Raw genomic sequence first — 20,891 nt, forward strand, 5'->3', positions numbered from 1 at the left:
CGTCTCAGCCGCCGCCGCCGCCGCGGCCCGCCGTGGAGCTGGCCGCGGCCGCCGCGCTGCGCTGGGCCGCCGAGCCCCAGCCCGGGCCGCCGCAGGCGCCGCTCGCCAAGCCAGGTAAGAGCGTCTGCCGCGCGCGGGCCGGGCGCGGCGCGTGGGCGGAAACGTCGCCGCGGCGGCGGCGGCGGCTTTGCCCGGGGGAGGCCCGCAGGAAGCGTTGGGGCCTCGCCGCCCACCTCTCGCCAGGCCGGTTCCTACTCTCCGGGCGCGGGCCGGCCTTCAGGCTGGACCCGGGGCAGGTGGAGCCCAGGCACCTGCCGGCAAGGTGCCTCGGGCGAGCCAAACGGCGGGCCTGGGCGTCGGGCTCGCCAGACGCCTTCCCCGGGGGAACGTGGCCGCTCCAGCCGGTAAATAAAGAGGTCGAAGCAGGACCACGTTAAACCCCGCGCGGGCACACACCCCACTGCGCGGCCGGGCTTTTCTGGCTGCGGGCACAGAGGGCCTTGCCTTCGGAGGTTGGGGCAGGTAGGTGCAGGGAACTGTAGCCTAGGCCAAGGCGTGGCCAGCCTGAGCTGGGCGTGCTTCTCCGGCCCAGGGAACTGGAGTGAACCCAAAGCCTTTCTAGTAAGGCCCTGTGGCTTCCAGCTTCTTGCGATGTGTTGAAGGAAGCCCTATTTAGAAGCTTAGTAAAAAGGGCCAGAAAGCTTCCTGAAATGGTAGCGGGAGACCCCGAATCTGGCGCACCCAGCTCTTGCGGAGCTGCTCAGATCTTTTAAGGCCGTTCCTGCGGCCGCCCTCAGCGGTCTCTGTGGTTTAAAGAAATACAACTAAAACTTGTCCTACAGTGGAGAAGGACACCTCTGCCCAGCCCTTTCCCCGGTTCTGGGCGGATGTGGTGGTGGGCCCCTTGCTACTAAGCGGCAGCTTTGAAGAAAAGGCTCTCTCACCTCCCCTTCCGTCTCCTCCTCTGCGGTGCTGCAGACAGGGTGAGTCTGCCCAGAGTCCTGGAGGTGGGCATATTCCCACAGCCCTCCTCCCCGCTTCCATCTGCTTCCTTCCACCAGCCCTGCACACCCCAGTTGAGTCTCTCTCCTCCTGGGGAATCTCTGGCTTGCTGTCCTTGCCAGCCAAGTGCTCCTGTGATTTTAGGCTCTTGGAATTCAGTGGACGTGTGTTTGATGCTCCCTTGGACCGGGCGAGGGTACACAGGTAAAAAGCGCATCTTCCCAGGAAGCGAAATTTGGAGAGGACAGGCCCTGGAAGGCCCAGAGCCCTCTTGTAGGTAGAGCTGTGATAGAGCTTCTGCCTACACCCCCCCCCCAAAATACATTAGCCCTGGGTTCTGGAGAGATGCTTTTGGGAGCACTGGACTGCTGTGTGGAGCTGGGGAAATGCAGACTTGCTGGTGAGTTGATAGGCAGCCTGGACGGCGCAGGTTACGCTCTGCAGGCCTGAAGCGCTGAGAATATCTACGTGAAGAGTACGACTGGGCGTTTTGTGGACAGCGGACAGTTTGCTGCACATGGATTTTTGTGGATATTTAACCCAAAGTAGGGTATAAGGGTCTGTGTGAGTACTGAGCACCCCCCACCCCCCACGCCTCGGCAATCTTTTGTCCCTCTCATCTCTTTGTATTTATACATTTGCCATAGAGGAATGGGAGGCGAGGAGAAAGAAGATTCAAGAAGATTCTTTTTGCTTTTCTCCTTTAAGTTAGGACAAGTAACTAGGAGGGTTGTGGCTCAGTTTTAGAAGCTGACCCATGCTGGTAACTTTTCTTAACCTTTCCATTTCCAGTTTCCCTGTCTGGGTTGCCCCAGTGGCAGAACAGGAGCCGGCCCCGTGTGCCAGTGATAGCTTTTAGCTGTGGCCATCTGCCTGGCAGCACCCCAAGGGCACTGGGTTCTGGAGTCTTTGTCCAAGAGGGGATTCTTTCACACCCTGTGCTCTTCAAACCAGTCTTCGGGATAGCCAGAGTTCAAGGTTTCTAAAGAGTTGCAAAACCAAAACAACCAAGGGAGGAGGGGTCTTGAGAGCCGGAAGGAAGGGGAAGGCGGGGTAGAAGCTGCCCTAGCCAGCTTTGGGGGAATAAAAGAGGGAGACCATTCAACTGGAGAAACCAGCCTTGGTGCGCTCTCTCTTACTCCACACCAACTATTTGGGGATCGCCTGAGCCTTCCGAATTGAAAACAAGTAACTGAACAGGAGACTAGGCTTTGGGGGACCCGAGCCATCAGGAACCAAAAGCCCAGTTTCCAGCTCCTCAGGCTGCATATTTTGCACATTCATTTATATAACTTTTGTTCTCTTCTTTCAATCGGTTCGACCCCCTAATTCCATGCTTTTAAAAAATAGCCAATCACCAATCCAAAGGTGGGAGGAGGCAGGAAAAGAACGGATAATTATTTCCCATTAGGAAGGCGAGCCTACAGGTGCATTGCTTTATATGGAGGAAGCCCATTTGGGGTTTAAGTCAGGGAAAACGGTCTAGTGTGAAGACCCGTTGCTGTGTGTATTATGCCTTTTTGCAGCTGTTCTGTAATGTATTTGTATGTAACATGCTATGCGTATTTAGCAGCGAATCAGATACTCCTGGACAAGTAGCTCACTGCATTTAGAGAAGTAAGTGACGCTCTATTAGAATCGTAGGTCCACGTGTACAGTAAGTTCACAGACCATTAGGAATCTACATGTCGGCTGGCACATTATAGAGATGTGCTTGTTTGTGATTATCTATATCAAAAATGCCATTGGTTCTTTCTGCAAAGGGCCTCTTCAGTCCAGAACTATGGCAACATATGCTTGTTTGCTATTGGATACAGACTCAGGAGTCTTTCCCTCTCCAGAAATCCTTGAGAAACCCGCTTGCCCTAGAGAAGGGTACATTTCTTGGGCACCGCTGGAGGAAAAATGCCCCGTTGGGGAAGTGACTCGTTCACACCATAGTTCAGTTGTGTTACGCAAAGAAATCTCTATCCCAAAATTCCGCTTCAGATTCTTTAAAGGAGTGGGGGTTGTTTTATCTAACAGTGGAGTCCGCTGAGCATCCCTTTCAATGTGGCGGTGGCTTTAAGGAGAATTTTCCTACTCTAATGTTATTGCTTCTAGTTCTGGATTGGAGCCTTCTTTTTTCCTTCTGGGTGTAATTTCCCTTGCTCCTTGATTATCGCCTGTGACTGGCCTCATATTATTAGATTTTGATTGAGCCCCAAATTCTAATTTAAGCTTCGTTATACGACTGACTCACCTATTCTCCTGAATTCCCTCTTCATCCTCTTCACCCTCTCCCCTCCCCCCCATGAAAATATCATGGGAAGTGTGAACTTTTTTCAGCTCTTAGTGTATCTGAGTCAGCAGCTTCAACCAGCCAAGCCAGCCTTTCAGGACGTGGGCTCAAGAGCTGAGGAAAGTTAAGGGTCACGACCAAGGTGAGGAGCTAAAGTTACATTCTTGTGTTCTCATCCCTTCCCCACCCCCACCTTCTCCCCCTCCCCAGGAGCGTGTCCTGGGTACCCTGGGGCTGTGCAAGGAAAGACCCGTGGTTATAGATTCTTCCTACATTTGTCTACAAAGTAAATCGTACACAAGTTCTTTAAAACGTTCTTAAAGGAAAAGAAATAAAAAACAGCATATTTGGTTAGGAACAGAAGAACAGATCAGGTAGGAAAGTAGGAACTCCTTTTCTGTGTGTTTCTCCTGAAAAGGAGCAAACAAGAGACCTACAAGGAGAGAAGTAAGGAGATTGTAGAAAACTGTCTTTATTTAGTTTTATCTCCTGCTCGGCACCTCTTAGCAACTTAATGCCTGCTCTGTGCTTTTTTGCTCCAGCTTGATTGAGTCCTGTCCCGTCTGCTTCCTAATATTTAATTGTACTTTAATTTTTTTTTTTTTTTTTTTTAAGAAGAGATAGACGCACCTGCAAGTGTAATGATTGTTACCCGATCACCGGTCCCCGGCCAGAAAGGGAAACCCTGGTGATTATAGACTAGAAGCAAACGAAAAAGCGAGTAAGACTTCAAAGTCATTCATGAAGTGTAGTTATGAAATAAAAAAAAAAAACGGGGGCGGGGGTCTGGTTATTTAAGACGGCTTGATTTGGGGCGAGGAACCTGACTCATAACAGCCCTTTGAAACACAAAAACCGACCAAATGCAGAGGTTCAAGCGGCCCCGTACTCCTGGCCTCTTGCAAACCTTTCCCCTGGGCCGGCGCAGGGGGTGGGACGCAGGACGCACAGCTGCCGGGGAGCGCAGCAGGTGCAGACGGAGGGCCGGGCAGCGTCCCGGAGGGGGACCCCCGCCAGAGGCACCGACGCCGGGGCTTTCCTCTCCCAGGGGAGCGGAGCGGGAACCCAAGAAAGGCGTGCGCCGCGGCGGGGCGGCCGCAGTGGGCCGCTGGCCCCCAGCACCCGATCCCGGTCCCGGGGAGACTGCAGGCGGCGCTCCGGCCCGCTCCCAGGCGCGCCCCGGCTTCCCGGGCCGCCTCGGGGGCCGCAGGCTCCCTCCTGGCTCACCCGAGGGCCGCGAGGGCAGGGCCCAGGAGCTGCGCGCTGCAGGGGCGAGAAGCCGGAGGCCCCTCCGCGCCCTTCCCGCTCCCTCCCTGCCGCCTCCCCAGCTTCGGTGGGTTGCCAGATTCGGCAACAACAAAAAAAGCGCAAATAGGCAAACAAACAAATAAACAAAAAATAGGATGTCAACTATTGCCCGGGGCATACTTGGACTACAGCACTTTTTCATTATTCATCTGAAGTTCACATTTAACTGGGCGTCCTGCCGTTTTGTCCGGCAACCCTAAACCCAGGCAGCGCCCCCCCCCCCCACCGCAGGGCGCCCCTCGGGGTGGGGGCGGCTCCGGCGCGTCCGCCAGCTTCTCTCTCTCCCTGGGGCCCCTCGTGTCCCTCTTGCGGCGCCCAGGGCAGGGCTGGCAGGAAAGAGGAGCGCGTTTTCCGCGTCTGGGAACCGCAGGTCCACTGCCCTCCGGGAACGAATTCCCCCACCCCATCTCACTCCTCTGGGTTATAAATCTGGCGGACAGCCGGGCTCTCCACTTACAAGACCAACTTTTCTTTTCCCTGATGGATGAACTCCCGGGTTTAAAAGATTACAGTAATCACCGGAGGACAGTGTAAATCGAATCTGATAGCAATAACTTTCGGGGAAGGTCAGGCTGAAGTGAAATGTTACCAAGCAACAGGCGTTTTGTTTGCAAAATACAATCAAAGAGCATTGATGAGAAATTCTTTGCTGCAGGCAGTCAGCACTTTCTGCTAACAGCTTTACAGAGAGAAAGTGAGTAAATCTTCATAAATCAACGTCCCCGGAGGACCTGGAGCCCCTTTCTGGAAATGTTGCACTTCTTTCTGACAGGGGTGGAGGAGGGAGCTCTGAATCTACTTGCCTGCCCGCCTGCCTCCACTGTCCCTCTGGTCCCCTCTTTCTCCCCTCTTGTTTTCCTCCTTTCTTTGGCTTTTTAACCTGTTCTGGCTCCTTGGGTCTCTGGATTTCCAGGTCTCCTCCCATGTGGCCCTCCCGGCAAAGTGGGCCTTGAACTCGGGTACACGTGGGTGCTCACGGCAGAGATCAGGGCCTGAGTAGTGATCATCCCAGGTCCTTCACCCTGGAATTATGTCCTGTCACTCTCCAGGGTCCCACAGGCTTTAGGGAATCATCCCCTTGTCTGGGCCCTGCAGACTTCTCCAAAGAAACTAAGGGGAAACAAAAACCTCTGTGGGTTTTTTGTTTCCATTTTATTTTATAATTAAACAGCTATTTAAAAAATGAGCACAATCAACTATTTAACAGTATTATGGAAAACAGAACATTCGGAATGGGTCAGTTCTTTACTGAATCTCTAATCTCTCTCTCTCTTTTTTTTATTGCAATGACTAGGCAGGTGTACATTTTACGAAGCTGGGATTGGTCTTCTGCTTCCCCCCTCACCGTTTATTTTATTAGTTCACTATGAATGTTTGTTGCAACCGTGTCTCTACATGGGAATGTTTACAGCAGTATGAACGCTATGAATACACCACAGTCTGCCCAGCTGCTGGCCTTTGAGTTACTGGCTATATTTCAGTGTAAAATTTGACCAAACACGTAGATAACGTGGAAATTTTACAGAAGAGTTAAACTGTGAGCCTCTCAGTGGCCAAGAGGCAATGTTTTGATCAGCTCTGTATAATCTTATCTAATACAGTGTCTGGGCACATAGTAAGAGACGTAAGCGTTTTTGTTAAATGGATGAATGAATAGCCAGCTGCATTTTTATCCGTTCCGAATAAACATGGAGATTTATAGGCCATTTTCCTCCTGCTTCTTGAAAATTGTTCCTGAATCAACGAAGGGGTCAAAACTAAATTTTTGCAAGACATACAAAGTCCACAGTTGCAAGCCTTATTTCCGTAAGTTCTGACATTTCTATACCAATGTTCCCCCCAAATATCGATCCCGAGGAACCATCCTGTGTTGTTAATGATTTTTTAAAAAGCAAAGCATGACAACTTGTACTTTTCACAAGTCCCCCCATCCCCCCAACCCAGGAAGAAAAGGAAAGATTTTCCACTGATATTCATTCCCTGCTCTACTTTATGTTTTCAGCCACTCAGGGTTGGTTTTTTTTGTTTTGTTTTGTTTTGTTTTTTATGATTCAGCACTTCTAGTGTGAAATAAAGATAACAGAAAATGTTAAAAAGTGTGTCTCCTGTTAGCATTCTGACTGGGTATTGGTCTCTTCTAGAAGCCCAGTCCTGCCTGGGCTCCTTCCTGTCCTTGCTATAAGATTTGTGTGTTTGGAAAACGACCCATCAGGCAACAGTTAGAGGTGTGTCCCCCAAAGCTCAAGTCAACGGAAGAGGACATACAATCCATGTTCCAAAATGTGTGACATGATTTCAAAAGGGAAAAAAAAAAAGTCCAGTGACTTTTGTACTAGGAAACATTCATCTCTATGCCAATGTTTTTGTGTTTTCATTCAAGATAATATTTTGTTTTTGTAGATATAATTGGATTGAATGGATAAAACCCACCACATTTAAGTCTGAAAGATTCTCCATTTTTATGTGTATGTTTATTTCATGTATGTGGTAGGCTTCCCCAAAATATTTGAAATGAATACCTAGGGTTTTTTTTTTTTTTAATGTAGAACTACATTTTCATATAAGAAAGTCCTCTAAAGGAGGAAAGATTTTGCAAACTGTAGTTTTAGATTGTGTGAGTGTTCAGTTCCTCTCCCTAGTCTGTACCCAAAGGGAAAAAGAAGTCTTGTAGCTATTTTCAGGCTTATGTATGTATTTTTTGAAGTTGGTAGCATTATTGTTGATAGAAAAAATTTCCTTCTTAATCGAATATCTACTTCTTTTACATACTTTGACCTGAGTGAAGGGTTTCGTTCATGGGTGGCTAGGAATATTTCTCTATCATGAAAAACGTGAACTTGAAGAGTGAGTAGTAAGGTTTTTCAAATACCTGAATGCTTAAGCATTAGAAACAGCAGATTGGATCACTTTCAGTAGGTGGTTTGGAATCTCAGATGCAACTGATTTCTTTCTACTTTTTGACTAGTAGGTCTGGCTTTCTGCACCCATATGCCAGGGGGTAAAAATGTTATCAGCTGGAGTATATTCTTACTCCCTGTGTTCTAGGAATTAGGGTGTCAGTTTCCAGAAGGAAGAGGGTAAAGTGTTTCGGGGACTATTTCCCTTTTCATTCTGTTGGTTGGCAGCGTCACATTTCTGCATCTAGAAAGGCCTTTGTGTTTGAAACCAACATGAACATTTTATAAAGTTCATTTAGGAAAATAAAAGCTAGAGATGTAAAGCAACGACTGTTATTAAATTACATGTTATCACTGGGCTCGAAAGCCATCCTCTATAATTACCTGTGACAGTCTGTATTTATAGAATAATGTACAGTACGTCTAGTTTAGGTCTAACAGTACAACCGATGGTGGATCGTGCCACAAAATTGCGTGGGCTCCACACTCTACCCTTCAGAAATTAAGGTGGTGACGCAGGCTTCTTGGCACAAGGTGAGAGGTTAGTCTTCCCTTGTCCGGGTTTGCAAGCCCAACAGCCAGGGCTGTGAAGAGGGATTCTGCTCACCGGACGGTCTGGGGCAAGACTTCATGGGCTGCTCAGGTGCACAAAAGCCTTGGCTGTGCCCTACTCCTTGGTTCCTTCAAGGTCTGTCCACCCTTGGAACACAGGATGAGCAGTACTGAGCCCAGTTGCTTGGAATGCCCTGAATTTGTAGATTTGATTCCTGGGACACCCGTTTAACCTCTTTACCATGTGGCCACAGCCTGGACACCAAGCTGGAGAGGCCGATCACCCCGAAACCTGAGAAGAGAGTGTGGATGAGTCAGCACCATCCACCACCACCACTCCCTGAGAAGTAACCAGAAACACGTGCTGCTCGGGGCATGCCACCGAAGCAGGGGCCACGGGGGACGCCAGAAAATCAGACAGGCAGTGGTGTTTGCAGTGTGGGGGTTCCCAGCTGGTGAACAAGGCTGGCCCCCATATAAGATTCTGCTGCGCCCTCGTCTGCAGAACAGACACATAGGTACCAAGGTGGAATTTTTATTGTCAGATTTAGGGTCCTGTCATCCAGGATCCAGTGGATTGGGATAGTATATCCTTTGCCGTTTTGAAAAAATAATAATAATACATTTTCATAATGGGGGATGTGTCAGATTTGCCAGAACATCATTCTCTGGCTGAACCTCTGCTCTTTGAATCCCTTTCTTCTGGAGTGTTCTGTGGAAGAGTGAATTTGGTGATAGACCTCAACACATTTTCCGCAAATGTTTTCAGTGTTTGCAGCTCATCCAGGGTGGGAAAAATTATTATTATTTTTTTAATTTAATTTTTTTTTAAAGTAAACTCTACCCTTAATGTGGGGCTTGAACTCACTACCTGGAGATCAAGTGTCACATGCTCCATGGACTGAGCCAGCCAGACACCCTGAGAAGAATTATCTTTTAAAATAGGAAGCCATCTTTAGGTTCACTCATTTAAAAAACAGCTACGTTTTGAGCTTCCTAGCTGTACTTTTTATTTCCTAGAAGAACCAATTGTTTCTCTTTCCAAAAAAAAAAAATCTCACCATCTCTTACACTGCTTTGATACTGTGTGTCATATTTCTTTCTATCTCTCTTTTTTTAAATTGTGGTAAAATACACATACTATAAAATTTACTATTTTAACCATTTTTAGGGGTACAATGTAGTGGCATTAAGTATCTTCACAATGTTGTACCATCACCACTATTGTCCATTTCCAGAGCTTTTTCATCATCTGAAAGCCCTATACCTGTGACTCACTAAGTCTCAGTCCCTCCCCGCCCTCCCACCCCCCCAGCCCCTAACGATCATTCCACTTTCTGTCTGTGAATTTGTCTATTCTATTCTGCACTCATCTAAGTGCAATCATAGAATATTTGTCCTTTTGTGGCTGACGTATTTCACTTAGCATATTTTCAGGGTTCGTCCCCATCATAGCATGTGTCAGAATTTCATTCCATTTTGAGATTAATATTCCATTGTGTATGTATGTACATTTTCTTTATCCATGGACACCTGAGTTGCTCCCACCTTTAGGCTGTTGGAGATGATGCTCCTATGAACCTTTGTGTACAGTATGTATCCTGGTGGATAGGAAGCAAGTTCTTTCTGGCTGTGTTTGCTTTTCTCCGTGCACATGCATCTTATCTGCCCAATGAGATAATAAATCCCACAAGTTTAGGACCACTCTTAAACTTCCTGGTATTTTGCACCTCCTTTTTTTCTGTTTCCTTCAATATCTTGTATATTACAGGGATACAAATACTTGATACTGATAAGAATAGGTAAGGAAAGCTGAAGTTAAATCTAAAAACCCCGTTTAGAGGTACACAGTATTTAAAGCATAATTTCATTTTATATTTACCTGGGGCGTGTCTTTGACTCGTTTCTCCAAGCTCCACTGAGCAGGGGCAGAAGTCCCAATTGTGTGTTGAGGTCAGTGCTGGGTGAATGCACCGTCCCTGTCCACTCATTTTCAAGTGTTTAATAACAGAGTAACTGCCAAGAGGTACGCATGGAGTCGTGAGTCAGGAAAATGTAGATAGATCTAGCTGATTAGAGTGTGGATCTGTAGAAGCTTTTTTGTTGTTCTTCTTCTCTTTTGGATTAAGAACAAATACCAGGTTCACTCAGGAGATGACCTCTGGGTCCCTTGTTCTGGGGAGTTGCAGGAGGGAAGATGTCAAATGTCTCTTACAGAAATAGGTCTTCTGTACGTCTCAGAGGTGTTATAGAAAGCCAAGTTGGCTTAATATTGCGGGCTGCAGATGATCCCCACATAGAAACCTTGCAGTAGTTTACTTAAAATGCACATTTGGGATAAGTGTGAATTTGTATCAGACTTACGACTGCCAGTTGCACCGATAAAGAGTTTAAGCCTATTTTCAAATGCATTTATCTTTGCTTGGCACGTACGTATTGCTTTGTGAAGAATCAACGTTTTGTTTTTCCATTATATTGAAGATAAATCCCACATTAGAAGAATGTTCCTAAATGGGCCTTTGTTTAAGGCTTTTAAAGTAAACAACAACAAATTGGAGGAGGAAGATTTTTGAAGGTGCTGTGATGAAATTTCACCAGCTGGCTTTCTAAATATCATCAGGTGTGCCCCCAGAGAAGGCGACAATGAAGCTATTCAGGCTGGGCAGCAGAAAACACAGGCCGACCAACTGTTTACACCCTGACAACTGGGTCAGTAATAATTTCCATGTTTAGATCAGTTACATTGGCTTTGAGGAGAGACAGCCAGTCAGTGTTTTCAAAAGGATAAAAACCTACCTGCATATAGCATGTTAATAAAGAATATGTTCTTTTGTTATAAAGGTCTGTTGCTATTTCCCACTGCAAGGAAATTCAGTCTACTCCCTTTTGCGTGCTTAGCGCTGTAATACTAGCCCTTTGGGGGCTAATGTCTTAGGTCAAAATGTTAAATTTGTAGCTGCTTTAGTTCACAGCAAATCTCTGCTTTATTTTGGGAAACTTTTTCTTTCCTTTTGGTATAATCCAAGAGGGTATCTTTAAATCCTTTCCATGAACCTTACTAATAAAACAGTTCATGAAACAGTTTCACCTCTTTACACCCATGGTCCTGGAGTTATGGGCACCTTGTTTCATGGATGGGTCATGCCCCGTGCAGTTTGACACATCTCTCCAGCCATTTCCTTCCTGTCCTGCGACCTGCCCCACCATCCAGAATTCACAGCTGGTTTTACTTGCCCCTCTAGTGTAAGTTGCAGGCGACCGAGTGGAGTCTGTCGGTCCCTGGAGTGGCCTTGTAAGAAAGATATCGATGCAGAGAGGCTTCTTTCTGGTAATTCTATTAATTATTGTACATGATAACCTGAGGAAACATAGGACTAGTTCACAAGACATATGTAACACAAAATCTGCCTATGGGAAGTGGATTTAAAATATGAAAGTCCCCTTCTATGGATATATGGGTCGTGAGCCAGCTGATGATGTCCCTAGGTGACACCAGCCACCTCATTTGCAGAAAAGGAGCCAGAAGACAAACCCAAGCTCATTTTCCCGTTCTTCCCTGGGCTGCGTTTGATCCTAGACCTACAGAGGGCCCCTATTTAGATTGTCACTGCTATGACAGCTACATCGTTTATGGTTATAGGTATATCCCTTTTCTGTGTTCAAGGCAAGCTTCTCTGCGCACATCAGCCTGAGAAATCACTCGTTTCTAGATTTTTGTTTAGTCTCTTTTTTCCCCCCCACATTCGCCAGTGAGGTGGTTTGGATTCTTCTTAAAAGGCTTTGGGGGGGGGGGGCGGCGCCTGGCGGGCTCAGTCCCAGAGCGTGAGACCCTTGATCTCAGGGTCATGAGTTCAAGGCTCACATTGGGTGTCGCGATGACTTAAGAAAGAGAGGAAGAAAGATAAAGGCGCCCAGTGTGTTGGCACCCACCCAGTCGCATTCCCCCTTCCACGTCGCCTGTGTGGGGCTCTCTCCCGAGCACATCTGTTCCTCTTTATGCACACCAGGAAAGGATTAACCCAGCTGTCTCTGCTTTTCAGATGTGACGGAGGAACGGCTGGGGGACAGCGGCTCAGCCGACAACACGGAGAGCTTCAGCGACAAAGACGCCGACCAGAGGAGCTCCCCGGGTGTGGCCAAAAGTAAGGGCTGCTTCACCCCCGAGAGCCCCGAGATCGTGTCGGTGGACGAAGGGGGCTACGCGGTCCAGAAAAACGGAGGCGACCCGGAGAGCCGCCCCGACAGCCCCAAGTACCACGCGGAGCAGAACCACCTGCTGATCGAGGGCCCCTCGGGGACGGTGTCCCTGCCCTTCAGCTTGAAAGCCAACAGGCCGCCCCTGGAAGTGCTGAAGAAAATATTCCCCAACCAGAAGCCCACGGTGCTGGAGCTCATCCTGAAGGGCTGCGGCGGGGACCTGGTGAGCGCCGTGGAGGTCCTGCTGTCCAGCCGCTCCTCTGGGTGCGCGGCGGCCGACCGAACTGCGGCCGAGCCCGAGGGGCTGGTGCTGCCCCCCAACGGGCACATCTTTGAACACAGCCTGAGCACCTACCCCCTGTCCTCCTCCAAGTGGTCCGTGGGCTCGGCCTTCAGGGTCCCGGACACGCTGAGGTTTTCCGCCGACTCTAGTAACGTTGTCCCCAGCCCCCTGGCCGTGCCCCTGCAGCATCCCTTCCCGCAGCCGCCCCGGTACCCGCTGATGCTGAGGAATACTTTGGCGAGGAACCAGTCGAGCCCCTTTTTGCCCAACGACGTCACCCTGTGGAACACCATGACCCTACAGCAGCAGTACCAGCTGAGGTCCCAGTACGTGGGCCCCTTCCCCACTAACTCGGCCGGCGTCTTCCGAAGCTCGCCTGTCCTCCCCGCGCGCGCCCCCGAGGACCCCCGCCTCTCCATCCCCGACGACGGCTGTCCCATGGTGGCCAAGCAGTCCATTTACACCGAGGAGGACTATGACGAGAGGTCCGACTCCTCAGACTCTAGAATACTCAACACATCCTCTTAAAGTTGCTCCCCGCTGGGTGGTGCGACCACGTGACGTTTTCTGTGCATTTGAGACCCCGGGGGCACCCCCCTCCCCGCGAGGAGAGGCCGCATCCTGTGTATACCCTGTCCTTCTGTTTGACAAAGTGACTGTGCTTGATTCTATACCTTAGCAATAAAAAAAATAACTTATTTAATTTCTTGCACTTCATCGGAAAATGCCAAATAGCTCTGCTCTGTGGCTTTAGTGCTGAATGTTTGTTGTGAAAGGGAGTCTAACGCTAAGAATAGTCTTGGGAAAGCCGGGTCTGCCGCAAGAGTTATTTGGGGATGGAAAGCTGAGGGTCAGCTTTGCTCCCAAAGTCAACCCGGAATATCCGAGAAAATGGTATGCTTGAATGTGGTTTCCCAAAAGAGGGTTCCTCAGGATATGTAAAAGCTAAAGCAAGTGGTTCGGTTGCAAATGGACTATAAACAGGGACCTTATATTCTTATGCTAAAAATCCTTCTTGCATTTTAGAGAGAGACTGCACTTAGGAATAGAGTGAACCGCTCACATGCTTATTTAAGCTTGGACAGTTTTCAGAGACAAACTCCATTAAGAATTCTTCTTCTCACAGGGCTGAATTGAAACACGCGTGATGTCAATGTAAATCCAATCACAGCTGTGAACTGCATGAAATGTATTGTGAAATGAACACAAGATTAAGCTTTGTCAGGTTAATGTAGCATGCTGAGGACTCTAGAAAAAAAATAAACTAAGGAGACCATCTTCGTTTATGTCATTTCTACTTGTGGACAGAGGATCTCTAAAGAGAGAAGCTTGATGTGAGAGCTACTTCCTAGCGCACGGATGAGGAATCAAGGGATCAGTGGAATGGGATATCCCTTGAGAAAAATGAATGGCAAAGTTTGGGGGCTGCATTCAGAAAGACTGGGAATTTTTGTTTAGGAATAGAGCTCAGTTCAGTCCCTCCACTCATTCATTTAATTCTTCAGCAGATATGTAGTGAGGGCCTATGTGTAAGAGAATGTGTAAGAGAATGCTTTTTGTCTATTATCCAAGTCACCTGTCCACGAGTCCAGGATAAGCGGGGATGATAACGGAGAGTCCCATTAAAGAATAAAGTAAAAACGAAACAATTTACAACGTGAGGAGTAAGTAAAGTACTTAGCACTGTACCTGACATAGAGAAAGCCCTTGATAAATGAGAGCTATGATTACTTTTAATTAAGCTCACCTTTTGCATTCTTGCTCAGGTATTTTAAAAAGAGAGTTTTCAAATAATAATACTCAGTGGTGCCCACAGTAACCACTTCTCTTGCTGTGTCCATTCTTCAAAGTGCTTGAAAGCAAAGAGGACTGCTTAAGTCAGACGATAAACTTACAAAGTGAGAGGGAAAGTAAGAAAGCAAATAAATAAAAGCCTCTGCATGACGAGGATGCAGAAAGAGCTCCCAATCTGAGAATAAGTCTGGAAGGGCTCTCGAGTCTGGAAGGGAGAAGGGCAAATCCTCTTGGCCTGAGATACTCCCTCAGCTGAGGGACAGGAGCTCCTATCAGCTGCCAACCACTCTTGGGATGCGTCCCAGGGGGATAAAAAAAAAAGCTACTTAAAACAAAAATCTCATCTTTATTTCTATAGGACACTTTGGGAATGAGAATCTTTGGGAAAAAAGTCATATTATTTGGACTAATATGTATTTCATGCACATAGGTACCTACCAGGGAGTTTAAAAGTAAATACTATTGTTGTTAGGATTGTATTTTGACATTAGCATATATGTCAGGGAAGAAAGCGAGGGAGGGTAGAAGAAAATAATTGGACCCCTGTTTCTAAAGACCCATGTCTGGGATATTTTATGTGGTGGTGATGGGCTAATGTCTGGGCCTACCTAGGACAAGTGTATTTCCCAAGGTATGTTTGTCTCAGAAGCTTATCTGCAATCATTTAACAAGCACCAGTGGTAACAGATCCCCTGTGAGCCCGGGGTACTACGAAATCTGTCTTCAGCTGTTACTACTTCAGGCTGAACTACCCGGATTGAGCAACACTCGCCCTAAGATGCAGTGTCTTTACAGCATGATTCCCACCCCCCCACCCCCGCCCACAGATCACCAAACTCACAGACTCCTTGTGACAACGGCCAGCAACATGGACTTATCTGTAAGGCAGCGAAATCCTAGGCTAGTGCGGGTATGTTTGATCCTCAATGTAATCTTCTGAAGCAGGATATATTTATTTTAAGGGGGGGGGATAAGTGTGGTCCGGGGTCAGATGGGAGAAATTGGTTCAGATCCTATGTCCTTTGTCCAGCAGTCAGTTTTGCTTCCTCTGCTGTCCTATGGCCTGAGCCCTCTCCTAGATTTGAGCTCAGCTCTCAAAGACCATCCTGCTCTGATGTGTAGCCCACGGGCGCTCAGTTACTCACATAAAAGAGAAGAAATCAGCCAACTCCTTCTGGCTAAATCTCGTCTGTCACACAGACAAGTAACGGGGTGCTTGGCGGGTCACTTGCAGCCGGGGCAAGCCAGCCTTATGGAAAGTTAATCCAAGTGAAACCGGGTCGCCTCTCTCCCCTTCTAGTGAGGACCTGCCAATGCTCGTCTTAAATGCTTTGTTCATCTACGATGTGAGTGGGGGCGGGTTGGTCATGTTCTACAGCGGTTTGTCTCCAAGTGTGATCCACGCACCCCAGTGCTTCCCTTACTAGTTTGGATTCGTGGGCCCTGCTTGCTGAGTTCAGAATCTCCGAGAGCCTCAACGCCTCCATTTTTATCGTCCTCGGCAGGTGACTCTTAAACTCACTAAGATTGGAGAACATCACATCCTTGGGTTTTCCTCTTAGACCTACGCCCAGTAAAGGAGCTGAGGGAGAGGTTTAAATGCCTACGTCCTCCACTCCTGCCCTCGACTCAGTTCACGTAACTTTAGAGGCAATGTTAACGTTTGAATCGAGTACACATTTGAGATCAGAAGTGCCTGTTTTTGGAAACCTTTGATTGGCAGAGCACCTGATCTTAGCATCAATGTGCCCCCCTTACCCTCAAGGGGAGTGCCACTTAATGCTCCCGAGATTTTCCAGTGCTGCTGACCCTTAAGGTGTGCGTGATTCCAAGTTTACTAGTGACGCCTGGAAGCAGGTTTTGCTTTGGGGCTGGAGCTTTGAATTTTAAGACACATCAATAGTTCCCTTCCCCCCTCCTAATTTTACTGAAATATAATTGACATAGAACATTGTGTGAGTTTAAGATGTATGCGGTGACGATTTGATAGGTGTATATATTGCAAAATGATTTGCACTGTAAGGTTAGTTAACACATCCATCACCTCACATAATTACGTGTGTGTGTGTGGTGAGAACATTTACCATCTGTTCTCTTAGTAACTTTCAAGCATACAGTGTAGAACTGTTAGAAACCACCAGGCAGGACATTGGATAGCCAGAACATCTTACGACTGTAAGTTTGCGTCCTTTGACCCACATCTCCCCATTTCTCCCCACCCCCCCACCAATCCCCTGGCAAGCGTGATTCCACTCTGTTTCTGTGCATTTGGCTTTTTTAGATTCCATGTAGAAGCGAGATCACACAGTACTTGTCTTTTTGTGACTGGCTTATTTATTTCACTTAGTATGTGACATTTGCTTTATCTCTTGGTCTGTTGATGGACACTTAGGTTGTTTCCGTGTCTTGGCTATTGTGAATAATGCTCCAGCGAACATAGGGTGGGGATACCTCTTTGAGATACTGATTTCATTTTCTTCAGAAATATACCGACAAGTGGCATTGCTGGATTATAGAGTATTTCTGTTTCTAGTTTTTTTTTTTAATCTTTTTTTAAAAAAGATTTATTTATTTATTTGAGAGAGCGAGAATGAGAGAGAGAGAGTACATGAGTGGGGGAGGGTCCGAGGGAGAAGCAGGCTCCTCGCCGAGCAGGGAGCCTGATGCGGGACTCGATCCTGGGACTCTAGGATCATGACCTGAGCCGAAGGCAGTCGCCCAACCAACTGAGCCACCCAGGCGCCCTGTTTCTAGTTTTTTGAGGAGCTTCCATACTGTTTTCCATAGAGGCTGCACCAGTTTACATTCTCACCAATATTGCCCAAGGGCTCTCTTTTTTAAAAATGTAGTTTTGTTTTTTCAAAAGATCTTATTTATTTGAGAGTGAGCGCAAGCCCAAGCAGGGGGAGCGGCAGGCAGGGGGAGAGGGAGAAGCAGACTCCCCGCTGAGCAGGAAGCCCGATGTGGGGGCTCGATCCCAGGACCCTGGGATCATGACCTGAGTCGAAGGCAGACACTTAACAACTGAGCCACCCAGGCGCCCCTCAAGGTCTCCCTCTTCTCCTCATTCTTGCCAGCACTTAGTTTCTCTTCTCTTTTTCATAATAGCCCTTCTAACAGGTGTGAGGTGATGTCTTCCTGTGAAATATCGATGCTCTTGATGATGGGAAAAGCAAAAGTAGTTGCACAGATGTTTTGAGAAGCAAGGCATTTCTTAGCCAGGTACATGGCTGTGGTTGAAGTTAATAGCAGAGCGACTGGAGAGGTGACAGGGACCAGGAAGAAGGGGCAGGGATTCTGAGCCCCTGGTCCAGGCTGTGGCCATTAGCAGGCTTCTAAGAGCCTAAGAACATTTAAAATTTACAGAAAGAAACTGGACCAGAGGAGGAGTTATGCAGTGGGGGCAGTCATGTATCATGGGGTCTGCTCTTTAAGGGACTCATCGTCCAAGGTCCCCAAGTTGCCCTGTGGCTAGGTTGATGGGAGGCGACAGGAAGGGGGGCCTCCTGGGAACATTTGTTGGGTGCCCAGAAAACAGGCGCTGATTGCCTTTGATCTGACATATTTGAAAAATGGACTTGATTTCAGGGCATACTGTTTCAGTCATTCATTCTTTATATGCGCATTTACTCAGCAGAAGTGAGTTGAAAATAAGATGGATGCTAAATTTATATGTTAATTTTAATATTGAAGCTATCCTATACTTGAAGAATAAGATCAATGCTTCATTTTCATTTCTTATGTGGTACTGAACGTTGTCATTACTGGGAAAAAAAAAATCATTTCTGAGTGCATCCTCCCAAATTCCAATCTCAGAGGGCAGAGGAGGCTTGGAAGGGGCGATCTCGCCTCTTGCTGATGGTCTGTTCAGTGAGGCGCTTTTAGTGTTCCCACAGTATCATTTACTATTTCAGTGTGAAGGGTCAATAAAAAGGGTCATGGTTTTCCTCAAATTACAATGGAGTTTATTTACCGATCGGATTCCGAGGGTCGGCGGGGGTGTTAGGCCGTGTCAGGAGTTTCATATATCCCACGGGCAAAGCCACTGGACTTAACCAGAAGTAAATTTAGTAGTTGCAGAAAAATTATACTCCGGAAGACTTGAGTCGTTGCTTGGTTGTTTTAGACCCTAGCCTCACACTTATACTGCATCTTCTTCTCCTTCTTCTCCTTCTTCTCCTTCTTCTTCTTTCTTTTTTAAAGATTTATTTATTTGAGAGAGTGAGAATGAGAGAGAGAGAGTACATGAGAGGGGGGAGGGTCCGAGGGAGAAGCAGGCTCCTCGCTGAGCAGGGAGCCCGATGCGGGACTCGATCCTGGGACTCCAGGATCATGACCTGAGCTGAAGGCAGTCGCTTAACCAACTGAGCCACCCAGGCGCCCTCTTCTTTTTTTTAAGTGAGTGCCACACCCATCGTGGAGCCCAGTGTGGGGCTTGAACTCATAACCTTGAGATCAAGACCTGGATGCTTAACCAACTGAGCCACCCAGGTGCTCCTACACTGCAATTTAAACATTCCAAAGGTCTCCCAGCTATACCAGGTGTAATCAGATGTGGGATGGCTTCTCTGGAGGGAGGGTTGGTGAGTGGGACTTGGGACCCAGGGCCGCCATGGCGATCCGCATGGGCTCTGTCTCACCCGCAGACTCCTGGCTCCCCGAGCCGGCCCTGGCCTTCCTCGTTGGCTTCTGCCTTCAGGGAGCGCTGGGTGACCTTGGCTGCCATGGGTGGTTGTGCGTGTTGTGTGTTGCACCAGAGAGCCTGGCCGAGAGGGCAAGGGGGTGGGGCTCAGATCTGGAATGAGTGCTCTTTTCTTTCTTTTTTTTTTTTTTTAAGATTTTATTTATTTGACAGAGACATAGCAAGGGAGGGAACACAAGCAGGGGGAGAAGGAGAGAAGCAGGCTTCCCACCGAGCAGGGAGCCCAATACGGGGCTCGATCCCAGGACCCTGGGACTATGACCTGAGCTGAAGGCAGACGCTTAACGACTGAGCCACCCAGGCGCCCCATGAGTGCTCTTTTCTGATTTACCAGAGCAGTAAGGGCACTGTTTTGGGAGGTGCCTATTTCTACTTTGCAGGAAGGTAGAGTCAAGTGTAGCCGGCACTCTGGGGAGAGGTAGGGAGAAGGGAAAAGAGTGAATGAGTTGCAAGTGAACAGCCTTAACATTCAAGGAATTAGCTGTGGACGCTGTTGATAAATCTTTGCCACCGCATCTCCCTCAGCCTGTCCCCTTGGAGGAAATGGGAGATAGTTTGGTCACTTAAAGTGTATAAAAATCTCACTCGGTGCATTTGAGATTAGAAAGGGAGATGTCAGGGGATGCCTGGGTAGCTTAGTTGGTTAAGCATCAGACTCTTGATTTCGGCTCAGGTCATGATCTTGGGGTCCTGAGATCGAGCCCCATGTGGGATTCCACCTCAGTGGGAAATGTGCTTGAGATTCTCTCTCTCTCTCCCTCTGCCCCGGCACAGTGCTTTCTCTCCCCTCCCCTAAAATAAAAAAATACCTTCAAAAAAAAAAAAAAAAAAGAAAGAAAGAAAGAAAGAAAGGGAGATATCCGAGAGGGAGGAGAACGAGCCTTTATTGAGCACCTACTGCTGGCATGTTTCTCAGCCTCCATTCTACCCCAGGATGTCTCAAGGGTTGTCCCGGCTCTGAAATCAGCTCAGGCCACCAGCAGCTGGGCAGACAGGTGTCATTTGGGGCTGCCTGAGTGGGCAACAGTGTATGGGAAACAAAGCTGACGACTGAATGAAAATGCCTGCAGTAAGCCCTGAAAGATGCAGCTTCCTGTCTTCGGGAGCGCTCTGGGAACCAGCCCTCGGCCTGTCTCCAATGCGGTCATGTCCAAGGTTCACTGCAGACCCCGATTCTTCGAGAAACCTACGCCTTGTGGTTTAGTCTTAAAGACAGTATATGTAAAGTTTTAAAAACTGGCATTTGGACATGATGCGTATTTAACTCCCTATTAAATGGAATATTCAATTTACCAGAGTACCCTGTATGTATGTCAGAAACATGTTCCAAAAATCTGTGTTTATACCCATAGAGAAAATTTTGTTGATCCAACATGATTTATTCAAATTAGCAATTCAAAGCACCTGTTGGATGTTATTAATTGGTTTAAAATGTGTCTAGATCCAATCCAAATGCCAATTGATTTATTAAAAACAGGGGCGCCTGGGTGTCTCCGTCCATTAAGCATCCGACTCTTGATTTTAGCTCAGGTCATGATCTTAGGGTCATGAGATCGAGCCCCACATTGGGCTCCATGCTGGGTGTGGAGCCTCCTTGAGATTCTCTCTCTCTCCCTGTCTCTCTCTGCCTCGCTCCCACACTCACGGGCACTCTCTCTCTCTCTCTCTGAAAAAAAAAAACCCAAAACCCAAACCAGAAAATGCTACCCAGAATCCAGCACTTTCCAGAAGTAGTTGGGAGTTAAGGGGGACTCAGGAGCAATCCTTTAGAACATTTAGAACAGCATCTGTTCCAGCCACTTTTCTACCTACTGATGAACATCTATTAACTCATTTCATCCCTCAACAACCTTTTGAGGTCAGCTGTATCACGAG

General features: G+C 47.8%; 1 protein-coding gene across 1 annotated transcript in view; it reads left to right on the forward strand.

Moving 5' to 3' along the window:
* The window catches only part of DMRT3 (doublesex and mab-3 related transcription factor 3), a 13,745-nt gene extending 693 nt beyond the window's left edge, over window positions 1-13,052 (forward strand). The window contains exons 2-3 of the mRNA XM_035028989.1: window positions 1-114; window positions 12,081-13,052. The exon at window positions 1-114 is cut by the window's left edge and continues 23 nt beyond it. Of these exons, the coding sequence (XP_034884880.1) occupies window positions 1-114; window positions 12,081-13,048 (1,082 nt within the window). The 3' untranslated portion in view covers window positions 13,049-13,052. The remainder of the gene's footprint in view (window positions 115-12,080) is intronic.
* Window positions 13,053-20,891: the final 7,839 nt, after the last annotated feature.

The sequence above is a fragment of the Mirounga leonina genome, unplaced genomic scaffold (assembly GCF_011800145.1).
Source record: "Mirounga leonina isolate KUSES-001 unplaced genomic scaffold, KU_Mleo_1.0 Mir_224, whole genome shotgun sequence".
Lineage (NCBI taxonomy): Eukaryota > Metazoa > Chordata > Mammalia > Carnivora > Phocidae > Mirounga > Mirounga leonina.